Genomic DNA, 12982 nt, shown 5'->3' on the forward strand with positions numbered 1-12982 from the left:
AAGAAGAAAAATGGGCAAATTAGCACTCATGCAGTATGCATGAGTTTAGAAAGCCCCCCATATAATTCCACTGCTGAGGGAAAGGGGGAAGTCTAGGAGCAATACAGCTGTGCTCTCAGCAAATTTAGTGTTTCTGGGATGCAGTGTTATTGCCTACACCAAAATTTGTGGTGTTGCTTCTTTCAAGAGAGAACTGGCTTAATTTTCCTCATCACTTATTGCTGCAAATATCCCCTATACATTGTTCGTTGTTTGAGGCTACTACTGTACATAATGTAATAGAGCGACATCCCCATGGTACTTGAAAGGAGTGCTTTTCACAGCTTATTGCTAGCAGCTAACACTCTGTTTTTCATTGAAAAATCTCATTGGGCTACATCGCTCAATACACGATGTCCCCTAAGAACCAATTCTGAGTTGGCAGCACTTGACATGATTGCCCTTAAGTAACTGACAGGGTTGCGGTGTTACATGGCACTCTAGAGCTGGGTAAGTGTTTAGTGGTAAAGAAAACTGTTAAGATCTAGTTGGTGTGAAGAGAAGAGACTAAGGCGAACACAAGTCAGGTTCCCTAATGGCCTGGAGGTAGTTGCCCAGGGAGGCTGTTTTCTATGATGACTTGTCTCACGGTGCCATGATTGATTACTAGAGTTTGATTGGCCAACTTGTGTGGATGGCTGGTAGCTGAATTGCAGTGCAGTGAGTATTGATTTCTGTGACAGTCCAATTGTGTTTCTGTGTGTGGGGAAACTATATATGGGACTGTACTGTATTTGTGTGTGGAGCGCGGGCTGATTGTTCTGTCTCTGTCTGTTGCTATATCAGTTTGCAGCAGGCATATATGTGCACCAATTTGTCATCTGCCTATTAATTGTTGGGCCTTCAGAATCAGGTAGTGTAAGCAAATTATGCCTAAGATGATCCAAAGCCTCTAGCTTTTCTCAAAATTAAACTACATTTCTCATAAACCTCACTGCCTGATGTCTCAAACCACTTAGTTTTTCTCAAAGTTTTTTTGGAGCTTGACATGTTGGGAGTGTTTTTCCTCTTATAAACCTTTTATTTCCCTTTGCTATGTGCTAGTGCAAAGAAGTGAACACCAAAAACCAACACTGACCTTATGGTGTACAGTTTAAAGGAGTAGTTCCACATTTTGAGAAAGAAGCATATTTGCTTTCTTGCAAAGAGTTAAATGAGAAGATTGATACCACTCTCATGTCTGTCTGTTAAATATGAAGCTAAAGCTAGGAGATGGTTAGCTTAGCTTAGCCGTAAGACTGAAAGATAGGGGAAATGACTAGCCTGAGTTTATCCAAAAATATCCTACCCGCACAAGTAAAGCTCACTAATTAACATGCTATACTTTGTTTGTTTTATACATAGAGAAACCAAACTGTAAAAACAAGAAGTTTCAATTTTGCAAGGGTTATGTGCCACATTATTTCTGGGCCGGGCACATTGACTTCCTGGAGTCTTTGCAGGTTGCCTGGCAACCTTAACTTGTCGACAAGACTCCAGGATTGATTTATTTTTACCTTTAGACAGAGCCAGGCTTGCTGTTTCCTCTTGTTTCCAGTCACAGTGCGAAGCTAAGCTAACAGGCTGCTGGCAGTAGCTTCATATTTAACAGACAGATATGAAGAAAGAAAGCGAACAAGCCTCTTTTCTAAAATGTCAAACCATTCATTTAAAATGAAGTTTAGTTGCTGGTAAAGGTTGTTAATCTTTCAGTGATAATATTACTTTAATCAATAATTGACAAATGATACACAGTATAAAACAGGCTATATTTTACTGAAGTGAAATGAAGCCATCCACCAACAGCTGTTATTACTGTCTAGGTCAGTGACAAGAGTTTAAAATGTGAATTTAATATTTCAATCTGTCCATCTAGGATTAGTCCTGCATAGCACAACTGGTAAAAGGTTTGGGGTTTAATTCACAAATCATTGTGTAAGATCATGTGAATGGCAGATGTTGTGTAATGCAGGGACGCAAGTAAACCGAACGGACCAGTTGAACTCTAGTAGAGTCCACGGAGGGGCCAGCCACTGATCCTGTGGTTATCTTTCCATGCTTGGACCCTTCCCAGGGTGCGCGTTTACCCGACCTCAGCATGACTCAATCCTCCCACCGCTACTTTTGGTGGAAAATAAGTTTGGAGTAAAAAGACAACAATCAAAAACAATCACTCAGTGTAGAACAAACAGCATGTAGTAGAGGTTTCTGCCTCTCTCTCTCTCTCTCTCGAGCACCATGGCAACATTCACTTTGATATGCAGATACCCCCACCATTTGTACAGTGCAGCACTGAGGGGAATATTGACTTTTCAGAGAGGCAGAGAGCTTTTGCATTAATTGTGAAGCTAAAACTGTTTCTTCTTTTGGCTTTTTGTGCATCTGAATCATATCGTGTCTTTCCTTCTTTCCTCTTTCTCCAGATGTGGAGGAACTCTGTGTTGGAGCCAGGGATGTGGATTGCACTCTGAGGAAAGACGCTACAGCATAACTATTACCGTATTGTAAAACTGCTCAACCTGCAGGCTGAAAGTCCTCATCAGGTTGTGCCGCTCCAGTTATCATAATGACGCTCTCTCGGTAGCCTCCCGCTACCAGTTTGACATTCATCCTTTTCCCCAAAGCTCCCTCACTGCTGATAACACTCAGTGCCACGTTTTACTTTAACTGTACAGACCGCCACCTGCCATGGATCGCCTGTGTCCGGGTGAAGGCGTGAGCCGGACGCAGGCCCTCGTCGGCAAACTGTAGCCTCCTGGATTGTCTTCAGCTTATTTCCAGTGATTTTATTTTGGAGTTAATCTTTCTTTGGACCAGGGATGGATGTACCGGAAGCCAGCAAGCATGGCAAGAAGTCTACAAGTCAAAAGCTGGAGGATCAGAAAAAGGTAGGCAAAAATTTCCTGTGTTTTTTTTTTCTTTTTCTGCTTCGGAATGGTCTTCTTTCATCATCTCCTGCTGTGTGTGTGCTGCTTTTTAGAAACAAATCAACTTTGGTTTTGCTGTTTTCCAGCTGTATGTATGTGGAAGCCAAGAGATGAAAGTTTGTTTATTGCCTGGTTTGTTGTTCTCTTTACAAAAAGGAGAACATGTTGGTCCAATTGCTGCTGTTGTCTGAATTCCCAGTAGCTCTTTTGCTCCATATCTCCTAATAGCTATTTATAAAGACGAGGGGGGGGAAAGGTGGAGTTTTTGCTCCCCCTCAGCGCCTCCAGTCTTTCATCTCGGCTCATGTGGCGTGGCGGTGGGCAGGGCCCGCCCCAGCCCCCCCTGGGAATACATATTTACTCTCTGTTTGAGACGCTTTTTATTGTAACCCCTCTGGGAATAGGAAAGGAATAATACCCGTAAAAATTAGACAAATAGTTTGTCTGTAAAGCGATATCATGTACGCTAATGGTCTGCCGTTCTGCTCTGGAAGGCCGAGCTTGGATAGATAATGATGAGCTCAGCGGAGGCTAGTTTTGACTCTGACTCTGAACACAGCGCTGTGACCTCCACCGGGTCAGATTCATCTGTGGAAGGATCGATGAAGAGATCTCAGGCATCAGGTGGAGTTTACACTGTCTATAAAGTGTGAGATTTGAGGAAAACACCAGCCTCTGTCTTCCTGATCAATAAAACAATGACTTCAGTCTAAGGTCCATTTGGCAGAGCACACACACATATACATGCACCAAGCACTTCATTAGGAACTCCTGTGCAATCTAATGCAATCCAATACAACAGCTCTGCCATAAATTCTACTTTTACAAAGCTTATACATGTTCGGTTTTTGTTGACATTGTCAGAAAGGTGATAATTCCACTTTATGTTTATTATTGAGATTGGGTGGTGGTCGTGTACTGGAGTGCAATATATTGAAGTGTCCCTAATATTTCGACCCCCTCATGTATGTTAATAGGGTAGACATATTATACATATACAACATATTAGGAACACATTTCAATGTAATGCATTCCAGTACTCTACTACCAACTATGACTTCAATAATAAACATAAAGTAGAATTATCAGCTTTCTGTGAATGTATAAGCTTTGTAAAAGAATCGATGGCAGAGCTGTTGTATTAGATTGCAAGGGGTTTCTAATAAAGTGCTCACTGAGTGTACAGAAACACACACATACACATGCTGTACAGACACAGAGATGCACACAATTACAAAATGTCCATAGAGGCCTAGGCTTGATATTCACAGCACTAGAAGAACAGGAATAGACACATAGAACTATTTATATTCTATTATAGTCACCTGCATATAGACATAGAGATGTACACACTTAGGCTATTTAAACCAACCCGCCCTCAGAAGAAAAATGACATTATAGGTCTAAAATTCAGCCGGTAGTTAACAACCGATAGTTACATTTACACCATCTAGCAGCCATAGTAATTATGGCCCAGGGAAGTGACACGGTTCAGATGACTTCAATACAAGGTGTCTTCGTGGGGGCGTGGCTAGATAGTTAAGTCAGATGGATGGCAGAAAGGCAAAAAGTGTTTCCATCTGCAGAAAGGTTGCCTATCTTTAAGGAAGTATCAACCACGTTTCAAGTGATCATTTTAATCCAAGCCATGATCTTCCCCTAACCCTGAGCAAGAGGTTTTTGAACCTAAAAAATTCAACAGTGATTTGTAATGGTTTTGGAAAGCGGCATATTAATGTTACACTCCCATAAGCTGTAAAAAAAATATGGACCTAGTCACCGTAACGTCACTCACTGAATTGTAGACTGCCGTTTTTAAAGCCTAAAGTTTAGCAATTTGACCATCGCCATCTTTGATTTTTGGAGCCAGAAGTGACTATATTTGGACGAGAGGGTGGAGCTGACCCTAGTGCTAGTTACTAGCTTGATCAACATGGTGCATATACAGTCATGGTTAACTGTGTTAATGCTAAAGTGAATTTCAATTTTCACTAGCAAAAAGAAGGGCCTAAAACCATTAAAACTTAATGTACTTATGGAAAAATTGAACATCCAACTCTTTAAAGGGGCTTTTAGTACAACCATACGCTGAACAAGATGTTTTTTAGACGACCAAAATGTCACTATTAACTTTCATTAATTGAAAACACACTGTAAAATAGCGGCAGCTTCATCTACACTCTGTGAATCTGGGGTCACGCCATGGTAACGTTACTTAATCAACGTTGTCGCCGTGGTAGCGACTTGTCAATCACAAGGTAGCCACGCCCTAAAGCATGCGGTGCTTTATCTTCTATTTAACCTCAAATGGGAAAGTGTTTACTGAGGTGATAAATTAAGTGAGAAGTAGGGTCATTTTCTCATAGACTTCCATACAATCGGACTTCTTTTTGCAACCAGTGGAGTCGCCCCCTGGTGACCATTAGAAATAATGCAGGTTTAAGGCACTTCCGCGGCTTCACTTATCAGACCCGGAGCTACCCGCTTGTATGCTCCGATAGGTTGTTATGAAAATGCCATCCGTCCTATAGAGGGTGCTGAAATCACTCATATATGTTGTTTTGGGAGTCATTGGAAAGAGACCTGTTGTTTCGGTATAAGGACGTGTTGATTTAAATGCATGTACAGACTGAAACACAAATATAGAAACACACACACACACTCTGTCTGCCTCTGACCCGATTGCTGTAATGAAGTGCTTTTGATAAGTGTAATGATTGTCCAGGCAAAGCCAAGGGAACATCTGAGCACAGCAAGCGTGTAGTAATACATCAGGTCTGACATTTGTAGCACTGTTAGGAACTCATAAAAAAGATGACTGTACTTTTTTTTTTTCCTCCTTTCAGACCTAAGTGCCATCTGGGAGTGCTCATTTCTTTACTCTCTAAAGCCAGACACGTGTTGCTGCTTGCGCTGCCAGGCAACAACATTTTATACCCTTTTAAAGAAGGCACAGGAAGGAAGGTGTGCTCCTGCACTTGGATTTGAGATAAATTCAGGATGATTGCAAAGCCCCGCAGTAGAGCTAAAGGAAACAAATATCCACGTAACCACTCCAAAAACTCAGAGGGTACAGTCACACACTGTTGCTCAGCTACAGTACATTATGCTCACTCTTTGCTCCATGTCTGGGTTTAGTCTATTTTTCGAAACACTTGTAGTACTCCTTTCCTGGAGCTTTCACATAAAGACAACAAGGCCATGTATTGAGCAGCATATTCCAGACATTTTCAACTCTTTGTCGAGGAGAGGCTATAAAATGGAAGCTGATTTAAAGGAGTGTCCCTTTACCCTTGAAGCTGAGATTGAACAAAGAGTGACATCAAATATTCATCTGGTAGGGGAACTGATTTGGCTCACTTTGGCTACAATTTTGGTTTGAAGATGTGTGTCATGCCAAAAGATAAGCTCTCCCTCCCTGTCTTGACTGTTGCCTTCAGCTAGGAGAGAAATGTTTCTGAGCAAAAACAGATTCTTGGAAGGTTTTTAATATTCCTGGCGATGTTTCTGTGGTTACACTGGGATATGGGCAGTAATTGCCGGACTTGATGGGTTATGTCTCCTCCCTAAAGTCTCATCCTGAGTCAGCCTTGATATTTGTTCTCCACAGAGGAGAAGTTTGAATACAAGTTTGTTGATGACGATAAAACGGTGAGACAAAAGTAGAATGTCAGTGAAGTTTAAGTTATTAAGCAGTCAGAATGATTAGCTATTTGTTTGGGCAGTTAAGATTAGATTTGTTCTCCAGGCTCTTGTTGGATTTCCATTTGGTTTTGTTTCACAATTTGTCATAACCACAGCTGACCAACTGGGCAGGACTGATGGATGTCCACATGTGAATACGTCATGGCTTTAGCATCACAGAAACGCTGTAAAAATCTGATCTGTATGGAGTGATCTTTGTGATTCCTCATGGGGAGACTTTCTGTAGTGTCTTTTTGTCAAAAGTTGCAAATCCAGAAGCTGTAAACCGAAGGAGTAGAGAGCTATACTTGGCCAGTGATGCTTCCCTCCATCATCTTGGGAATCTTTATCTCCGTCTTTGCCTCCCTCTAACTCGCTCCTCTTCTTTCCCGCCCACGCTTTTCTCTATTTTCCTATTCACCGTCTTTTTTCCCAGGTGGATGGCGCTTCTCATTTTCACATTCATCATCATCACATTCAAGCAAGCAGTGACTACAACCGAACCGCTCACCTGAACCCAAGGGAAAATCTGCACACAGCGATTGGCTGTGGATGGTCAGACAAGGGCAGCAGCTGTGTTGCTAAGGCCTCTCTGTTTAGTCTTTTCATTAACCAATCACCTGTGAGCTTTCTCTGAGTGTCTCTGGTAAACCTGTTAATGGAGTTTATCTTAACTATTTCAACCAGCGCATCCCTCCAGAGCTTTTGTTTTGCATATGCATCGTTTTCATGCTTTAACCATGCATTAAAGCCGGCCCGTCGGGAGAGAGCTATCACTGAATTCTGTAAGAATTAACAGGCTCGCCCCCCCGTGGACTCTCATATGTGATGGACTGTTTTCAAGCTCCGGGGGGGCTGGCTGGTGAATAATTTAATACCGGACTGGTTTGTATTCTTGGGATTTGATGCATACCACCACATCACTGATGTCAGAACAGAGGATGCAATGGCAGTTGGTGAGAACAGGCAGCATATGTTGATTAAATAATTAACCTGATATGTTCATATGCAGATGTGTCTCACAGTGTGCAGAACTGTGAAAGTATGTAAAGAAAGTTGAATCGCTAAATAAATCTGTAGGACTCGATTTAGTTTTAACAAAAGTGCTGGAAACACAGTAGGATAAGATTCTATTCTTGCTAGATTGACACATATTCATATGGAATAAATATTCCCATATGTCAGTACTCTTGGTAATGGACTTTGACAAAAATCAGTGTCCATCTGAGACAGCAGCATGAAGCCAGTCATAAAGATTTGAAATTTGTTCAACATAAATCATTATCTTGGTGCTGTAGATATCTCTTTATTTCTGTCCTTAAAAAAGTGTAACTTTCTGTCTGTTTTTGAGTAAAGCAGGATTTAGGTTTTTCTATTTGGTGTTGCAGTACTTGTGTACAGTGGATATGGAGGCTCTGCAGCCACGTTGCAAGTCCTGTCGTAGTTGACATGCATGTTCCTCATAAGTGTCTACACACATCAGGGTGGCTATGTGACGACTGCAAGAACTATGATTCATCAGTTTTGTCATTGTTATATTTTCTTCCCATGTGATTTCTGATGCCGGCAGTGTTAATTAGTGAACATCAGGCATTTTGTGACTCTAAAACTATTTCAAGTGTATATCTTCTCCTTGCTATGAACACCATGATCATCACTGTCCATCACACAAGGTGAGTTTTGTGGTGACGCAATGACAATCAAGAGGTTGAATTCTATATAGGCTGAACTATAAACTAGCTCATACACTGTACACATCTATGGCGCAGCTGGTTTTGGAACATTACAAACACTGTTATCCAGTGTAATATTAAGTAGACCAAGATGCAGGCTGTAATCTGTGGCCACAGAAGGATCATGTAAAAGACAAGTCGAAGGATAATTGAGAATAAAACCTTGATAATAGGGGATAACCTGACTCATACGCATGACATCCTCTTTAAATCTTTAGATCTCAAGATCCAAATAGCAACAGACAAGTCAAATTATTTCCTCATGAGTCTGACTCAGGACTGTGATTCATATTGACCTCCATAACCTCTGACAAATTGGAGTCAGTGTAAATGCCAACATTTCCTAGTATTTCGTAGTTGAGTTTTAAAAATATTAAAGATTAAAGTACAATGTTACTTTGCACTTTGGTGGTTAAAACTACTAAATAGCTGCTGACCAGATTGCTTTGAAGTTTGTCAGAATGCTAAATCTCAAATAATGGCTGTCTTTCAAGGACGTTTTATAAAGATCACTAATTTTCAACTGATACACAGGAAATAATCCAAAATGTTTTGGGGACATTGTCATGAAATTCAAGTGAGCATACACTCTATGAGCTCTCCTCAAGTGCCACCTTCAGGCCAAAATGTCAGCACTGCATTCAATGGGTCTCACATCGCCATTTACTGAGCACACCGATGATCTCTTCACTTCAGCACAACCATAGAACAGCCTAACCCTTGTTCTACTACAAAACTGTCACTATATTGTATTGGATGGAGCAATACTTTCATATTGTGGGGTGTAATCAAGTTAGCAGCCTCTTGGGTCTGCTGGCGGAGCTTCAAACTTTCAGACTTGTTCGATAAAATCTTGCTTATTTTGGCAGAACATCCGCACCATGCTTTACATAGACGATAGAAGCCAGAAAGGAGTCTCGCTAGATTGACACGTCTTCATACAAATCTTCCTACATGTCAGTAGTCTTGGTAATGGTGTGGTGACATCCTCAGAGAACTCCCCCACCCCAACCCTTCACACACACACACACACACACACTTGGCTCGAGATGATATGTCAGCAGCTCATTCCATGAGGAATTAGTGGGTTGAGACCACTGAATAAAGTCGGAGGGAAAACATGTCAAAACAGGACAGCGTCACAAGCGTGGCATTCACGGAAACAAGCCTCAGAGGCAAGTGATGAGAGCGGTGATGTCCAGGTCAGAGAGCGAACGAGGGAGAGTAAGATAAAGAGAAAAGGGAGCAAGAGAGAGAGAGAGAGAGAGAGAGAGAGAGAGAGAGAGAGATGCCAGAGAGAGGAGAACAAAATGACACCAACTAAAGACTGCGGGAGACAGAAAGGAACAAGATGGGCAAGAATGGAAAAACTGAGTCAGGGAGAAGAATAAGAGTCCAGGCAGAGAGAGAAGTGAACCCCGTGACACTGCTGGGAAGCCGGCGAGCCGCTCAACGCGCGCCCAGCATCAGTACAGCCTCACACATACAGCCTGTTCACAGGGCGATGCTATCTTGAAACAGAATCACAGCCGAGTGGGGAAGCCACACGTCCTCATCCGTCCTTGCAAGCAGTTGTTTGACGGCCTCTGAGGCACTGAATCCCAACGCTGACGTTCTCGAAGAGTTTCTGATGTTCACTTTCCCGTCAAAGCACAAAGACGCAGTTTTTCAAGCCGTAGACGTGTGAGGTCATCAGCACATCTTTGTGATGCTCTGAGACTTTAATACTAAATTCCAGTCTCCACACCATATCTTTAACATGTCTCTGTCTGATGTCGGTTTGTATACATGAAGGTTCTGAAAATGTGCACGCTTTGATTGATGGTTACGGATTGTCGAGCGCCCACAGATACATTTCCAGTACATCTCAGTTTAGCCTAATATTTCTACAGTTGAAAAGAAAATGTACACTGCTTACTTTTGATTTGGGTTTCAAAAATGACATGTATATACTCTGGTGCAAATTACTTGGACTTAAATAAACTGGTCTTGACCTCAAATTTCTTGGTGGCTTTTGCTATAATTGCCAAGTCGCCTTCATACTGACATATGAATAAACAGACTGGGAATTAGAGACAAATATTTCTAAAAAAAATACAAAACAAAGACTCTATCATTTATCTTAAGACTGCTAGATCTACATCAAAATTTTCCCAAAGTCACCAAAAGTTATTTAACCGTACATAAATTAGACATTAACTGCAAGAAAGCGTGCATATTTTAGAGTTTAGAACATTAATACACATTAGTAAAAGATGCTGAATCTGGTGTTCATTCCCAAAGCACAGCCTGGAGCTATTTTGTCACTCGTGCATGGAATGTGCCTTGTTCCTTCCTCATTAGTGGCATTTGGGGTTTAGTTGAAGGGTCTGTTTTCAGTTCAGCAAACTAGAAATATAGTGTGTTTAAACCTACCATGAATCTTGTATCAGAAGGAATTTCATTGGCATATCTAGTTCAAATCAAAATCTCGGTACAGTGGTAAATCATGGGCTACTGTCTTAATTTTAAACCCTGACATTATTCACTTGAAACAATGAAATTTAAAACCCCATATGGAATCAATTTTTTATACCCAAAACATCACAAATAACAGTTTTTTTTTTTTTGTAAGCAACTGATTTCCTCCCAGGTTTGTTCTAAGATCAAAATTTATGTATGTTGGCTCTGGCCCATTTTGTCAAAACTTAAAAAAAAGCCTACACTACCCAGGTGACTTACACAACTCTGAAATGTGTCAAACCAAGCGGCACCACCTGCTAAATCCTGGGGTACTATCAGGAGAGCGTGACTCCCCCTGGCAGAGGTAATGGCATGCTCTCCTTATTGTACGCTTCATGTTTCTGAGATGAGATTGCCACCACTGTTGGCTCAAGTTTCCACATTGATCGTACAGCCACCAAGATCGAGCTGCATTAAATCTATTAGGACCCTGTCTTAAATCACACAGCTTTTTGGACGTGGTTACAGTCAGGTTGGGAATTCAGATGGATTGCGGTGCGTTCGAGCGCGTGCATGTGTATGTCTGCTGTAAACCACTGCTGAAATCCTTTCTACATGATGTGAGGGTCTTTCACAGTCCAGTATCCTGAAATATCACCTTGTCGTAAAAGGCGACGGGGGCCACAAACAGGGTGCAAGGTGTTCAAATGGAATCCCATTATCCCTGCACGGGGAGCAACACGCTGTGAATAAGGGATCTACGTCGTAGCGGATAGTGTAAGCTATATAAATGGTAATCGTCTCATAAGTTGAGACCCGCGCTGAGTCTCCGACCGCAGTCAAAGTGTAGAATGTGTCTCGTGACACACAGAAATGGATTCATAGAGCTATCAGGAAACAAAGGCGATGTGACAGCTTGAAACGGCTCAGCTGAACTATAAAAATGAATTGAATATTAACTACAGCAGTTGGTTGATGCCTTTAAGAGTATCCTTGATGTCCAGTATCTATATTCAGCACCAGCAGGAACTGAACCCTAACTAGTTATAGTGTCGGAGCTACAAAGGGAAACACTTGACATCACAGCGATTTAGGTCTTTAAGCATCTTTGCATAGTGCTCTTCTCTACTATTCTGACTGATGATTTGATTTGTATGGAGGTGGTGTTGTTCTCAGCCTGTGCGCACGGCTGAGTTTTTGCATGCATATGTTGACGCTCGATGTTTCATACATTATGCATGCTCAATTCACAGCATGTTGGCATGTAATGATGTACCCCTTGAGTGGTGTTGTAGGATCTTATGAAGAAACAAGCTGTAAGCCATAACAATGCCTGTGCGAGCGCACCTGTATACATACGAGTGCATCTGGATTGTATCCAAACAGATTTTCTTAGATCTCGTCTGTAGCTGCGAGGGTTAACCTGGAGCGCATGAGGTGTGCTGTATTATTCTGTTGCACTAGTGTGTCTGCATCAACATTCAGCTTGTATGATGCCCCCCTGCACCTTTTAATGGCAGATAACAGGATTATCACAACAGCTGGGTTCCTAAGAGAGGCCACAGTGCCGGGGAGGTTGTGAGACACGGCCGCACACTCATGACTGATGCAGGCTTGTACACCAGCCACATGACAGAACGCAGGATCAGTCTCAGGTTTATTCCTTCGGTGCATCAAATCATACAGGTCCATGTCCATATCCTGTGGGTGCTACTTGTAAGTGCTAAAATTCAAGAATGATTTATCTCGAGTGCGGTTAGATTGTTTAAATTGCAGTTGGAATGAGGAAGTATGTAGCAGCTTTGTATTCTGCACTGCATCAAGCTTTTGGCTCTTACACTGGTTTTTTTAAACACTGTTTGTCTGTGTGATATATAATTTGGTGATTGCCTTCAGTAAGAATTGAACTGAAGTTACTGAGCCGGTCGCTTGTCTTCCAAATGGGATCATCCTGATAGATTTCCAATAAAGCGAGGATGACACATGTTCCTCATCTGTTAATTTCATCTCATCTAAGATTCATCTGTAGAAATATATACAAACTGTCAGTCTTTCATTCTTACGCCTTTTAACTTGTTGGGTCTGGCAAGAGGAGCGTCAAGTTACTGATGTTTCATTTCCGTATCAACAGGATTTGATTAGACAATGTAATAAATGTGCTGTGATGTTGTCAAGGGG

At 41.7% G+C, this 12982-nt stretch overlaps 1 protein-coding gene across 1 annotated transcript in view; it reads left to right on the forward strand.

The window, feature by feature from the left end:
• Positions 1–12982, forward strand: part of LOC137176249 (neuron navigator 3-like) — a 256150-nt gene that overhangs the window by 24531 nt on the left and 218637 nt on the right. The window contains exon 3 of the mRNA XM_067582432.1: positions 2442–2906. Within this exon, the coding sequence (XP_067438533.1) occupies positions 2838–2906 (69 nt within the window). The 5' untranslated portion in view covers positions 2442–2837. The remainder of the gene's footprint in view (positions 1–2441; positions 2907–12982) is intronic.

The sequence above is a fragment of the Thunnus thynnus genome, chromosome 23 (genome assembly GCF_963924715.1).
Source record: "Thunnus thynnus chromosome 23, fThuThy2.1, whole genome shotgun sequence".
NCBI lineage: Eukaryota > Metazoa > Chordata > Actinopteri > Scombriformes > Scombridae > Thunnus > Thunnus thynnus.